The sequence below is a fragment of the Mastigoproctus giganteus genome, chromosome 1 (genome assembly GCF_048544385.1).
Source record: "Mastigoproctus giganteus isolate SK-2022 chromosome 1, ASM4854438v1, whole genome shotgun sequence".
In the NCBI taxonomy this organism is placed as follows: domain Eukaryota; kingdom Metazoa; phylum Arthropoda; class Arachnida; order Uropygi; family Thelyphonidae; genus Mastigoproctus; species Mastigoproctus giganteus.
Window position 1 is genome coordinate 274,170,728 of NC_143575.1, and position 15,341 is coordinate 274,186,068.

General features: G+C 37.9%; 1 protein-coding gene across 2 annotated transcripts in view; it reads left to right on the plus strand.

Annotated features, from left to right (window-relative positions):
- LOC150092009 (transcription initiation factor TFIID subunit 6-like) overlaps nucleotides 1-15,341 on the plus strand; it is a 49,117-nt gene that overhangs the window by 14,323 nt on the left and 19,453 nt on the right. For both annotated transcript variants that reach the window (XM_090386517.1, XM_090386526.1), the window contains exons 3-5: nucleotides 1,923-2,076; nucleotides 14,213-14,269; nucleotides 15,020-15,186. In XM_090386517.1, the coding sequence (XP_090242643.1) occupies nucleotides 1,923-2,076; nucleotides 14,213-14,269; nucleotides 15,020-15,186 (378 nt within the window). The remainder of the gene's footprint in view (nucleotides 1-1,922; nucleotides 2,077-14,212; nucleotides 14,270-15,019; nucleotides 15,187-15,341) is intronic.

A 15,341-nucleotide genomic window follows, 5' to 3' on the forward strand; every position in this document is an offset into this window, starting at 1 on the left:
GAATATAAAAACAGCTATTATTACTTATAAACATGGTTCATTGGCTCTCTAGTTTTAAGAGGATCTGTACATATACAGAAGCAATTGATACTGTATTATCAGAAGAACCTTTAAAATATATGTGCTTTGGTCTCTTACATGAAATGACTTACACCAATGAGCCAGAACATTATAACCAAAAAATCAAAGCAACTGCAGGTGAACTACTACGGCACATGTGTGGGTCAGGACAAGGTATAAAAAGCACCTGATACTGAGCTCCATTAATCAGTGTTACTCTTGTTCTTCAGATGGGAAAGGCAGCGGGACTTAAGCGAGTTTGACATAGGGCAAATTGTAATGGCCAGACGACTGGGTCAGAGCATATCCGAAATGGCATGGCTGGTGGGGTGGTCATGGTCAGCCGTGGTTAGTACCTACCGAAAGTGGTCCGAAGAGGGAAGACCCACAAACTGCCAGCAAGGTATTGGACAACCACAGCTCATTGATGCTCGAGGTGAGCGAAGGCTCTCCCGGATGGTACGTGGCAACAGAAGGGCGACTGTGGTGCAACTCCCCGGTAATTGGAATGCCGGTAACGGGAGTAATGTGTCACAACACACTGTACATCAAACCTTGCTGAAAATGAGGCTGCATAGCCGCAGGCCACTCCAAGTGCCCATGCTAACCACAGTTCACTGGCGACAGCACCGATGTATCACTTTTCCTGTTTCCTCATGTGGACGGCTGGGTACGTGTGTGCCATTTACTTGGGGAAGTGATGACGCCTGTATGCACCGTGGGACAAAAACAAGCCGGTGGTAGCGGTGTCGTGTTTTGGGTGATGTTCTGCTGGATACCCTGGGTCTAGTCATCCATGTGCCAGGCACTCTGATGTCTACCACCTACCTAAACATCATTACTGACCAGGTACACCCTTTCATGGCAGTGGTCTTCCCCTCTGGCAGTGCCGTCTTTCAGCAGGATAATGCGCTATGCCACACCACCTGGATTGTTCGAGACTGGTTCGCAGAACATAAGGAAGACTTCCAGGTATTGTTTGTTTGTTGTTTGTTATTTGGTTTTTAGGAGCATTAGCAACTAAGGCCATATTGCTCCGGGGATATGCGGTGGTCATTCCCTGACCTTTCCGCATCCTCCGTATTTGGTGTTCATGGGCTCGGTCTAATCAAGAATTGTGTGCTACATACTGCTGCTCCTGCCCACCTGGCTATGGAGGTGCCAATTCCAGGTATTGCCCTGGCCTCCAAATTCCCCAGACATCAATCCCATCAAGCATCTGTGGTTTGTGTTGGATAAATACATAGTAGAAATAGATAAAAGAAGTTAATGAAGAGTATGCAAATTATATTTAATAAGGAAGGATAGCCTACAGTTTGTGTATCATTGGACAGTCAATGCTGCATGAACTTTGCTTTCTTGCATCACTTTTTCAGTACCAATAGCAAAAACAAAGAGTATATGGAAACTCTTTGTTCAGACTTGACACTTTATATAGAAACTGTCAAAATATTTAGGTCAGTATTATTTTATATAACCTATCAAGAGCCTGTTAGAAGCAAATCTTTGAGATGATGTGGATAAAAGGCAATGTTATTATTTTCTTGGGAAACTTTTGCAAATAATTTACACAGCTTTACATGTTTTTAAAACAGTTTTGGCTGCAGCAGAAGAAGAATGAAAAATATTGTATATTTTTGGTTTTCACTAATTTTGTTGTGACCCCATAAGGTGGGATTATTGTTCCAGTATTATGGCATAATATATATCATTTTATGGATATAAAACAACACTTTAATCTTAAAATATGACTTTTATACATATATATAAAATGTATATCTATAAAAATGCATATGTATATTTATAAAAATAACATGTTTTCACTCTTAATGGCTTAGTTTTATTTGTTTTTATGTTTACAGCCACTCTATGGATTCAATAATCCTGAGTATATTCCGTTCAGGTTTGCAAGTGGTGGTGGTAGAGAACTCTATTTCACTGAAGAAAAGGAGTTAGAACTGGGAGAAATAGTCACAAGTTCACTGCCAAAATTACCTCTTGATGTTTCAGTTAAAGGTATCTATGTTACTTATGCATTAAGTGGGAAACTTTTTATTAAACTTCATTAAGTGTTTATTTCCAACTTGGACAATTTTTGTTTTCAATTTGCAAAGAAAGCTACTGTGGTTTAATTCTTCTGTTTGCTTTGTAACTGTATCCAATTTATTGAGCCAGTTCAACTGAACCACTGTGACTTTCGAATGTTTGTCCCATCCCCATTGGCCGACCGGGCTAGCCGGGTGGGTAAAGTGCCTGCCTGGCAACCCAAAGGTCGCGGGTTCGATTCCCGCTTCGGGCTTGGATCAAAGTACTGCAAAAACCTTGGGAGGCGCATTATGGCCACAGAAGCCAATGCGCCAACAACTAACAAAAAAAAAAAAAAAAAAAACCATCCCCATTTTCATATCATAGCTTGCCGTCATTGCTATCTTGTTAAATAGCTTAAGAAGCTTCTGTTTTTTAACGAGATATATTTTTGTCTTTCATTTTACATTTTTAATCCCTTTCTACATGTTAATGCCATTTTCAGTTTTTATTTTATTTTACATTATCTTATTTTTATTCTCCATGCAATTTTGTTACTTTTTATTTTTCTAGTTTATTTTTCCCATTTCATGTAACACTTTTTTTAGTACAGTCAGTTCTGGTATAACGTGGTACATGTGTTCCTAAAAATCTCCATGTTATGGCATTTTGCATGTTAAAGGGCTTACTGGAAAAATAGGGATATGTGCAGAGCACTCAAAAAAAATGTTCAGTGTGGTAAGTAAAATACTAAAAAAAAGTTAGAAACTTAATAAAATTGCTAACACAGGTTTAAACATCTTAAATTTCTAATAAATAAATAAATATTACAGTAAATATAGCACTGTAATATATACATACTAAGTGTTTTCTGTTCACTGACATTTTTTTTTTTTTTTGTGGATTGTAAAATTTAAAACAGTAAAAAACATAAGCAATCAAAAATGACGAACACAACACGCACAAATTGCACAAGTGAGATACACAGTAACAGTTTCGTGCATCAAAAATAGGAATGAACAGAAGATTCTAAAAATTTGTTTTTTATATGATTGAAGATTTCATGGAAGGGGAGACACATTTCACCGTGATAATGTAAAAACCAACAGAATTCTAGTTATCGGTATTATCCCAAATTCAATAAGATCGATTTTAATATCCATTATAATTAGATTGCTCTAATAGAAAAGCCCAATAAACTGGAACCTGAATTGTTTTTAGTTTTATGGTAGTTACCTCCAGAAATGTACTCTGCTCATGCTATTGTGCCTCATAAATTTCTGTTTGAACTGAAAAATGTGAGCTCCTGAAAACATGAGTCAGCCTACAACATCTTGTGAATACTGCAAATGATAAGTGTGTCTGAGCAGTACAACCGCAATAAATGGGAAATATAGCTCTCACACCTTTGATGTTTGACATTTTTTAAGCTTCGTAAACTTGTATGTACTGCTGTGCAGGTTGCTCCATTCAGCTTGATGCCCGGGTTTTGTGTCCACTTGAGTGTTACTTGCAGACAAAATCGTGCACGAGTCAAAGCCAAAGTTGCGTTATACTCGCATTGTTCCCTAATATATCAGTCGTGTTGGAGCAAATTCGCTTTGTCAAAATGTGCGTTAATAGCAGAACTGACTGTATGTATCGTATTCCAGTTTTCTGTAATTTTGTATATTTTATAGATTATATTTATATATTCTATAAAATTTATATATAGATTATATTTATAGTAATCAATACATTTCTCAATGTTTTCTCAATTACCTATGGTTCTCGTCTTTCAGTTCTGAACTCTGGTTAATTCTTCAGAAGCATAGCTATCAAAGGATTTTATTTATTTTTTTTTGCCGTGTAAATTTGATTTTTTTTATAAGCATTAGCAGAGGCATGTGATGCAAAAAAGCAAGCTTATGCAGCATCAGCCAAAAAAAAAAAAAAAAAAAAAACCACTTCCCATTTCAAGTTATCTTCCACAATGACAAATGGAAGTTTGTTCCAGAAATCAACTACCCACTGGCTAAAGGAAAATTTCTGCACATCTATTCTACAATTGTCTTTATTTTGTATGTACTCAATATTACATAAATTAATGTACAGAGGAGTTAAAATATGTAACTTCATACCTGCCTGACCTAGTTGGTGTACTAACTATAATCATGTAGAAAATGTGGAAATGGCCTGGGGTTCGAACCATCCTTATGGTTTTTTTCTCCCTGATACTTGTTGGGTTTTTTTTTTGTATCCTGCATAGAACATACACAGTTTACTGACATAATATGCTGATGTCTCATGGCTATTCATTTATCTGTGTTGATTTCCTCATTTGTGATTTTTGTGACAATGCTGCATTATTAAAAACAATTAGCAACTTGCATATCTCATGTATGAAATTTCTTTATGGCAACAGGTTTTATTTCTTATGCTAAGTAATATTATTTGTAATGTGTTCAATATCAGGTTTATAATTTTAATATATGCTATTATTAAATTGTATTATTCTCAAAAAAAGTCATGTTCACATTTTTACAAGATTTTAATAGCTGTAATGTGAACAAATACAAAATTATCTTCGTAAATTTAGAAAGCTGAAATTTTCTATTTGTAATCTCTAACTGTTTTTCTCCTTGATAGATGCAGATTTATGATTTAAACTTTTCAAGTTTATTGCAGCTTCCAGAGTGCAGTGGTTGCTTGAAAATTAAGGTAACAAATGTTTTGGTGGGAAAAACAGTCTTCCCATTAAGAAACCTTTTAATGAATAAAGACACATATATAATAATTTCCTTTCTTCTTGTTATAAGATGTTATACACATTTGTTGGCATTAAGCGATTAAACAAAATGGTTTCCTAGTGTGAAATATGGACAGATAAAGTGTGCATATATAAATTTCTGCATGTTAGAAGAATTAAGGTAATAGAAATTTATCAGAAACCAGGAACTTTATATAACCTAACAGTCACATCCAAGAAACCAGTCTGTTTTTGGCGTAATCAGTTCAGCCTGGCCGAACAAGGTTGAGCAATACCCCACGCTGCCATCTACATATTACAGTGAGGATGGGTGGTGCTTTGCAACAAAGTCTTGCCCTTTCCCTTTCTTAATTTCATTTATTTTGGAAGAAATTAAATTTATTGATTTAGCATTAGCATTAGTAGAGGCATATGATGCATAGAAAGCAAGCTTATGCAGCATCAGCCAAAAAAAAACCCCACTCCCATTTCACCCCTCCGTTTGTTCGAAATACCTGTCCAGCTGAGCCTTAAATTTATTTAAGCATTCAACTTCCACAACAAGGGATGGAAGTCTGTTCCACCAACCAACTACCCACTGGCTAAAGGCAAATTTCCACACATCTATCCTACATCTGTCTTTCCTCAATTTGAATTTATGCCCTCTCAGGTGATTATTTTGAGCAAGAGGAAGAATCCCATCAGCATTGACCATGCTCAAACCATTCAAGGATTTATACACCTCTATCAGATCACCTCGCCGGTGCCTAGTCTCCAGACACTGTAATTTGCAAAATTTAAGCCTTTCTTCATAAGAGCAACCCTTTGTTCCATCCACTAATCTTGTTGCTCTTCTCTGTACTCGTTCCAGCATCTCTACATCCTTCTTGAAGTGAAGCCTCCAGACCTGTATACAGTACTCAAGGTGTGGGGCCTGAACATTGTCTAATACAAGGGAATAATGACCTCCTTATCCCTGTTAGAAAAATTCCTGTATATCATTGACAAGACACCATGAGCTACTCTTTCAGCCCATCTGCACTGCTCAGAGAACTTCATATCTGTCTGCACAATTACCCCCAGGTCCTTTACATTCTCTACCACTGTCAGTGTAGTACCACAGAGTTGATACATTGCTCTGGGGTTGCTGTTTCCCATATGTAGTACTTTACATTTGTCAATGTTAAACTTCATTTGCCACCTCTCAGCCCATCTGATCAACCTTTCCAGAACCTGTTGCAGCAGTGTACTGTCATTAGTGTCCTTAACAACTCTGCCAACCTTTGTATCATCTGCAAACTTGCACATTAAGCTTCATATACCATCATCAATATAATTTATAAATACAGAAAACAACAATGGACCCAACACTGAACCCCGAGGGACTCCACTAATAATATTAGTCCACGATGAGCAGTGTCCATTGAGCAGTGTCCATGCCACACTGCTCCAATTTGTGCAGCAGTCTTCCATGTGCAACAGTATCAAAAGCCTTTCTAAGATTCAAATATATAATATCAAAGTTATTCCCTGCATCCAGTTCTTTTGTGACTGCATCATAGTATCCAATCAAATTGGTCAGGCAAGACTTTCCCTTAACAACGCCATGCTGTGTCCAAGCTATAACTGAAGTCTTGTCTAGATGATCCTGCAGTGTTTCTTTAACCAGTGCCTTCATTAATTTTCCTGGAACAGAAGTTAAACTCAAGTCTATCATTACTTGTGTCAGCCTTTGATCCTCCTTTGTGAATTGCGATCACATTTCCACATCTCCAGTCTATGGGTACCTCCCCTGAGTCCAAAGAAGCTTTCATAGTTATGGCTAATGGTTTGCTTACTTCCTTTGCTGCCTCCTTTAATATAACTGGATAGATCCCATCCACCCTGGGTGCCTTTTTTATGTTTATCCTCAACAATTTCTCCTCCACTTTCCTCTCAGTTATTACAAAATCATCTAGCTCACTGCCAGAGTTTACTTCACCTCTGGCATTCCCCTTCCTGAATAACTCTTCATGTGTGAATGTAGATGCATAATACTCACGAAAATTTATTTTGTTTCTCAGAGCAAACTAAACATAATTACAATTAATAAGCTTTCGGCTGGGAGGCAGCCTTCTTCAGATTGAATACATGAATGGCAGTTGGAATAGAGATGTGCACTGCCAGGATGGTGCGTGAGGCGCGTGGTTAATTGTTTGTTGATGTTTGTGGCTGTGACATATGGTGGTGACGTGACCAGCGTTTGTCTATGGATAGAATTACTGCCTCTGTGATGGGGTTAACTTGGCAACCACTGTTCCTGTTCAAAGAGGCATCCGAGCATTTTATATTTAACGATTCCAACCAGGTGCGCTTTAGGTAATGGTGGGACCTGTCCACAACCACGACATCGCAGTGTGGGTCGATGTCGTGGCGGGTTGTCCAGACATGCTTGGCGATAGCTGAGTGTTCTACATCTGCCAAACGGGTCGCCTTTTATATTCTGAGAGACGTTTCTCGAGTCGATGTCCAGTCTCTCCAAAGTAGCAGCTGGTGCAGTCATGGCAAGAGATGCGATAGACCAAACCGCTCTGTAGAAGAGTGAGGACGGGTGTTTTTACGTTGGAGATAAGAGAACGCAGTTTCTTGCCTGGGAGTTGGATGCATTTTATCCCATATGATTTTAGGATTCTACCGATCTGTTGTGACAGGTTGGGGTAGTATGGGATAAATGCCCTCGTGGATGACTCGTGACTGTTGGCGTTGCTGTTGGTCATCATGTTGTGTGCCTGTAGATCACACCTGTCAAGGACGTCAATGGGATAGCCACACTTCGTAAGGTCTACTTTGACTCTGGTGATCTCTTTGCGTCTCTCATCTGCGGAGCTGGAGTGTGTCCAGGCGCGAGTTAGCAAGGTTTGGGCAGTGGAGAGGAGGTGGCCCCGTGTGTGTGCTGACCGGAAGTTGGTAAATTGGCCAGCACACATAGGTTTGCGATAAACTGTCGTCTTCAAGCATGTGTCTTCGCGCCGGACAAGTGTATCTAGGTATGGTATAGAGTTGTTCGACTCCAGCTCAATCGTAAACTTTATGAAGGGCGATAGTGAGTTGAGGTGGGTTAGGAGTCGTTGACCTGAGTCTCTAGGGATGACAACGAACACATTGTCTACATAGTGACACCAAAAGGCGATGTGATCTGGCGTGTGTGTAAACGCACGTCCCTCTAGCTCCTCCATCACGATGTTTGCTGTGACAGAGCTGACAGGGGAACCCATGGCTGTGCCATGTATCTGCTGGTAGATTGAGTCGTTAAACATGATTGCACCCCCCAGTTAAGCACAGTCTGAGGGCAGCGGAAATGTCATCAGGCGTCAGCCTAGTTCTGTTGCTAAGGGTTTCATCGTTGTCCAAGAGTTGTTTTGCACAAGAGATGGCATGTTCCACTGGGATGGAGGTAAATAGTGATATTACATCGAACGAAGCTTTGACTTGATCCTGTGAGATGGATATAGAGTGGATCCTTTCTATGAACTCAACACTGTTGGAGACGGTGTAGGTGGTCTTGCCAACTAGAGGAGAAAGAAGTCTCGAGACAAACTTGGACAGCTCGTAAGTCGGTGATCCACAGCAGGATACAATTGGTCTTGGTGGTGTGTCTTCTTTGTGTACCTTCGGCAGGCCGTAAAACCGTGGGATCCGACACCCGGAGGCACGGAGGTGATTACGAGTTGACTGTGTGATTTTTTTCTTGTTTCAGCCAGCTGTTGATGAGGATATTCACCTCTGACTCCCATCGTTCCAAAGCTCTGTTGGGGTTAGCGGCTAAGGGTTTGTAGACGGAAGTGTCTCGTAAAAGCAGTAAGGCTTTCGCCATTTAATCAGTGTGGTTCATTACAACCGTACGACGGCCTTTGTCCGCCGGTAGGATGACGATGGACAAATCCTGTTTCAGTGTCTTGAGGGTAGAAATCTGCATACGGCTGAGGTTTGAAAAGACGGGGCGAGCATGGTGTAGAACTGCTGCAGTCTTCAACCGGATAGCGTTGGCTGTATCTTCCGGGAGGCGTGATAAGCTCCCGGAAGATACAGCCGTGATACTCAACTAAATGAGTATTTTACTATGGAAAATAATCATTTAGTTGGTTAGCCACCTGAGCAGGATCATCAACTATAGAACCATCAATATCCAGTGGACCAATCTGATTCATCCCTTTCCTTCTAGATTTTACATATATAAAGAACTCTTTTCTGTTTTTCTTTGCACCCTTTGCCAAGGATTTCTCATAGTCTGCCTTTGCCTGCCTAATCTCCTTTGTGACTTGGTTACAGACCAGCTTATATCTATCATAGGCTTCCATGTCACCCATTAATTTATATGTATCCCATGCATTTTTCTTCTCTGCCATATGTCTCATTAGTTCATCTGACATTTAGGCCTAAACCTTAAACAATATTTCTTAGTTGGTATGTAAAGCCTAGTAGCTTTCAAGATAAATTCTTTGAATGCTTTCCATTTTGAATTTGCTGTTGGTAACATCATCAGTTGGTCCCACTGTATAGAATTTAAGTACTGTCTCAGACCATCGTAGTCGCCTTTACGAAATCAAAAACCCTTTCCTTTACTCCTGATTGGTAGTTACCTCTTTGAATAAATCCCACTTCAGCACACTGTGATCACTGCCACCTAGTTGTTCCTTTATCTGCAGATTCTTAATGCATGAAGAATCACTACTGATAATCAGATCAAGAGTATTACTCCCTCTAGTGGCCTCACTAGAGGGAGTAAACATGCTGATGTAGAAAACAATCATCCAATAAATCCACAAAAGCCTTGCTAGTGTATGAGTGACCAACCCACAAATTCCAGTCAGTATCTGGGTAATTAAAATCCCCCATTATAAGACTCTGATTTACTGGCCCACTATTTCCCTGTACAGTTTCTTATTATACTCATCAGAATCATTAGGCCTATAACACACTTCTACTCTCAATTTTATCTCCCAATGCTTATATCACACCAAACTGACTCGACACTGCACTGTCCAGGATGTCGACTGGCTTCACTTCCTTGGATTTTGTGTTTCTTACCTAATAGCATAACCCCTCCTCCCTTCCTATCCTGTCTATCCTTTCTGTACACAGTGCACTCCCCAAATTCCAGTTCTGCATTCCTTATATCTGTGTGACACCACATCTCTGATATCCCAACAATATCTGCCTTTGATGTTTTGAGCAAAACCTCAAATTCATCAAATTTATTTACCAAACTCCTAGCATTGGTGTACACGCAAGTATACATGCACCTTTTTTCTATTCTTAGCTACCCTAACACAACCCATGTATTTAATTGTACTGCAATGACTCCCAGCAGTCTCTGAAATACCCTGCATCTTGTTTTCCGGGCTGCTGCTCATTCCAATAGAAGCAGTGCAAGAATCACTTTCACCTCTGGCAGTGGCTACTGTTAATCTATTAGTCCTTGTATCCCCCCAAGCTAGCATTTTTCCGACCCACCTAACACTGCCTCGATAGCATCAAATATTCTTGCACCCTTTCTATTTAAGTGTATCCCATCCCTGTAGAAGCAATCTCTCCTGTTAACAAGTACAGACCAGACTGAAAAAAATTTTACCCCTTGAGCCTTGCACAGTCTTTCCAGGGGCAAATTGATCTACAAGGCTCTCATCATATACTCCCTCCTATCGTGTCCTGGCATAATTGCAGACACTTTCAAATTCAACCCTAATTCACGGCTTTTTTTCAACAGTGACCTGTACTTGTTAAGTAAATCCGCCGGTCTCCTACTCTTAATATCATTTGTGCCAACGTGTACAACAATATCACCTTTTGTGCCCTTAAAAGGTGATATCCACTCTATAACGTCATCAACCTTTGCCTCTGGCAGACATACCCTGGTCCTGTTCCACCTATCCTTTTTACATAGCATGTTCCCCGTTTTCCTGACAATAGAGTCACCAACAACTACTAGTTCCTGTGGGACCAGCGCATCCTGCCTTGGGGGTTTCCGCTGTGTTGCGTGATGATGAAGTGCAAGCTCTGGCATTGATGTGGGCAGCTGAGAACTTGATGAGCCCCTCAGTTTAGATCCTTCGAGCGCATCCACCCTGTCCTTCAAGCTTTCGTATAGGACCATAACAACGCTGAGTTGTCGCCTGATATCCTTACACTCCTTACATCGCGCACACACAAAGACATCTCCTATGGCAATATCATGTCCCGTACCCAATTGCTCCACAAACATCAAGCAAGCAGTGCATTTTAAAAGGCTGTGATTCAGAGGGCAACTGCCCCCCCCCCCCGATTTAGTGATGTTGAAGCTGAATGGTACATTGAAACCTGGCTGAATTGGAATTTTCCAACTTATTACTGCACTTGTGGCATTGTAGAACAGTAACCTGAATGTGATGTGTTATTGTGTTGAAAAGTAATGCATTGATATGCCTTTTTTTATTTCATTGTTCTGTGATTAACATTTTCACAAAAGAAAGAAGGTTAATTATACAGCCCTGTATATTTTTTTTTCTTTATTTACTTAGCAAAAAATATTAAAATAAATATTCTTGGGCATTATTTTGTGCGCTTAAAGTTACCTAAAACAATTGACTAACTTCTCTTCACGAAAGAAGAAGGTTAATTTAAAAAAGAAAGTTAATTATACAACCCTACATAATTTTTCCTTTATCTACTTATCAAAAAATATATTGAAATAAATATTTTTGCGCATTATTTTGCATTTAAAGTTGCCTAAAACAAATTTTTTGCAAATTATATTGCCTCATAAAATTTATATTTGTACCCTTTGTTTACATGAAAATCCAAAATCCAAAATAGAATTAGAAAAATAACATTATTATTGTTATGCTGTTGTTTTAAATATACTTGTGCAGAGTGTTCCTAAAATATATGCAGAAAACTGGAGGGTATGTTCTATGGACCAAAAAAACCAAAAAATTGTTATAATAATAAGTTCAGAAATGCTTTTTAACAAATTAGACCATTTTGAAAATTTTCTTCAAAATGGTAGGATAGTAGAACTTCATTGAAAAACTACCTTATACTAGGTAAAGAAATTGGAATTTAGAGGTAGGATGTGAATGACTACTTGCCTTTTATCACTACCACCTTCCCCATATGTCAGCAAAATCACAGATGAGTATACAGTGATAGTGAATTGACCATGTGTGCTAGCTTGTGACTGTAAGCAGGCATTCATCTCCAGCATGTGATTCACTGTATATCATTTGCACAATACTTGATTTGTAAGCTTTACTTCTGTTGTAATACTAACAACAGTTCTATAACTGTAAGTACTGTAGTACTAACAACAGTCTCAAGGTAATTCTCCAGTGAGACAAAATAACTTAGGTAATTTCAATCCTAAAACTCAATTCTGTCTTATATCTTGCAAAAAGGATTCTGCTGCTCCTATGCTTATATTTGATGACACTCAGATTTCTAGACAAAATCACATATCTCTGTTAGGGATTACTCTGACTTCTAATCTCTCTTGGCATAAGCACATCAAAAATATTGCTTCTTCTGCATTTAAAAAATGGTTTTTCTCTTTTGCTCTAGGCACTACTTTTCTTCTAAACAGCTACTCATTCTGTAGAAATTTCAAATCTGCCCTACCATGGAATATTGTTCCCACATCTGGGGCTGTGCCTCCATAACCTCTCTCAGGCTTCTAGACTCCATTCAAAAGAGGGCAGTTAAGTTAATCAGTGACCTGTCTCTTACAAAGTTTCCACTCTCAGTCTCCTTGACATTCTGTTTCTTCTTCATTCCTTTTCTGTATGGAATCTCTCTCTTCCAAACTAGTCTGAACATGTGCTGCAACCAGTTAGCATCCTTCTATTGTCCAACATCAAACTTGCAGGACCAACTTTTCTTCTTCCTCATGTATTCTTTCAACTTCAGTTTTCTGGAACAACCTCCCTTCACCTGTATTTCCTCATAATTGCAACCTACAGGAATTCAAGTATAATCATCAAATATTTTTATCTTCTAAACCTTCAACTCACACGTGATTCTAAGTACTATGGGTTCTAATACTTTCGTGTGTGGGGTTTTCGTGAATAAAAAAAAAAAGTTGTCATCAGAATGATGGCATAAGGACAGAATGGCTTTTGCCTCGTGAAAGCACATTTTAGTCAGTTTTTGTTTAAATAAATTTCTTGAACAGACTACTTATGAAACATTTTTCATAGTATACTGGGGGCTTCGCCCCCTGCTCACTTCTTTTGATAAAATAAAATACTTACAGAAGCTTTCGACACTTTGTATGTCTCTTCCTCAGCTATGAATACATAAATATGTTATCATATCTATATATAGGTGTAGGTACACCATAGACAACTCTTAAAGAAAAACACGATCGTAGTGTAAAAGGCATCATTTCATCTGTATCTCATATTGTGCCCATCCTTCACAATGAGTTACCAAGTATTGCACTACCTCAAATAATAATGCTTCACTAATAGAAGACTATTGTTATATTTATTCTCGGTGGATGCCACCACCCAGACGGACCGTTTCAAAGCTAGTTGGCTTTTCATCAGTGGGTGCCTTTCACACTACGATCGTATTTTTTCTTTAAGAGTTGTTTATGGTGTATCTACACCGATATTATATAGATATAGAATCCTAAAATATTATGCCTTATTGCATTTAGTTTATTTAAATAAATACACTACATATGGAAATCAAGAATGGTACTGCATGGTCATGTTAGATAAACATAGCACGTGACCACGCTTAAAGAGAGCTTGTTTTACCACAGTTAAACAAGCTTCTGTTACATATTTTTGTATTTGTTACGTTATGTATTATCACATAACTTGCATCCCTCTTCTTCCGTTGGCTGAATAAATATCGTTAGGAGCAAAATTATATTAATGTATAGAAACATAACAGAGTTATGATGCTCAATACATTGTGTTAATATCAATATTTGTAGATTGCATTAACCTTTTATTCATTTTAATTTCTGTATTATTTTAAATTAATTTTCGAATTGTTTTCAATTGATTTTTTACTGTAATCATTTTGCTTTAATCTTTTATTCATTTTAATTTCTGGAGAGTATCATACAGAAGTGTTCTATGCATCATATTGAGGTAAATTACTCTTCTACGAAAACATTTTTCTTACGACTGTTTAACCCATAGTCCATCCCACCACATATATTACTTTTTAAAATTAGTTCTACTATCTCATTGTTATAGATAAGATTTTCAAATGGCTCTAGTTTGTTAGTTAAGCATTTCTGGACCCATGTTTATGTAGCCATTGCTTTGGTCCACAGAATACTCTCCAATTTATAGAACTTATTTCGGGAATACTCTGTATATCTGCTTGATGTCTTTGTCAAGCTTTATTTTTCATTTAATTTTTTAGCACATTGGCTGAGCATAGAAGGTGTACAGCCTACAATACCAGAGAATCCTCCACCAGGTAGGTCATCATTTCTGTTGGTTTATATTCAGATTTAATGTTGATTTACTGTTTTCAGAGGGGACAGCATTCCTGTGTGATCTGGATGCCACACTGTAATCCCTACTTATGTTGATTCACACTCAGACAATCATCTCCAGTACATAAGGTGCATTGTTCCTGACCTTGTATATGTGGTATATCCAGGGGGGCCTCACTAGCTTACTCAGTAATGATTGGTGCCTATAGGTTTCCCCAAAACACTCTAATAGGGTGTTTTGAGGAAACTAATAAGATTAGTTAGGACTAATAAGGATTAACATTTTGTGGCACACTATAGCCATTATAGCTAATGCACCCAGTAAATATTAAAACAAACATTTTGGATTTTAGTAAAAGAACATTACTAAGGTAAGGAAAAACATAATAAGAGATAGATGAGTTGTATTATACATAAAAATACACCAATAACACTATATGTAGTTAACACAGAGTAAAAACTATCTACTGTAGTAGGTATATAGAGCATGCTGTGATAGGCTCAGTTCAGGGTGGGATGGGAAAATCTGTGTGAAAGTTAAATAAATATAATTTAATATATAAATTAACTGTTTTGCATAGTCTTTGGAAATGAATTATATTTAATTTTTTAAAATTAAAAGTACACACACACAGTATGTTATTGCATTCTAGTTGTATGATTAAATATAGCTTTTTTAATACTCTTTTTGAGCTATCTTATAATATTATTTGGTTTGTTGCATATATTAGCATCCAAAGAACAGCAGAGACTTGAAAGTATTGATCCAGCTGTAAAATTAACCAAAACTGGAAGTTCATCACCAACTGGCAAGATTCCACCAACAAACAATCAGAGCAAGAGGAAACATGTAGAAATAGTGAGGGTTAAACAGTTGGCTACTCATGAACTTTCTGTTGTAAGTGTTTTATTCTTATTCCTTGCTATGAGTACTTCAAATGAATTGTTAGTTGATATTTTGTGTTTATGTGAGAGGAGGATATTTTTAATTAAATAAAATCAATAATAATAATAATTCCTTTTGTATACACTTGATCTACATATAAATTTTTG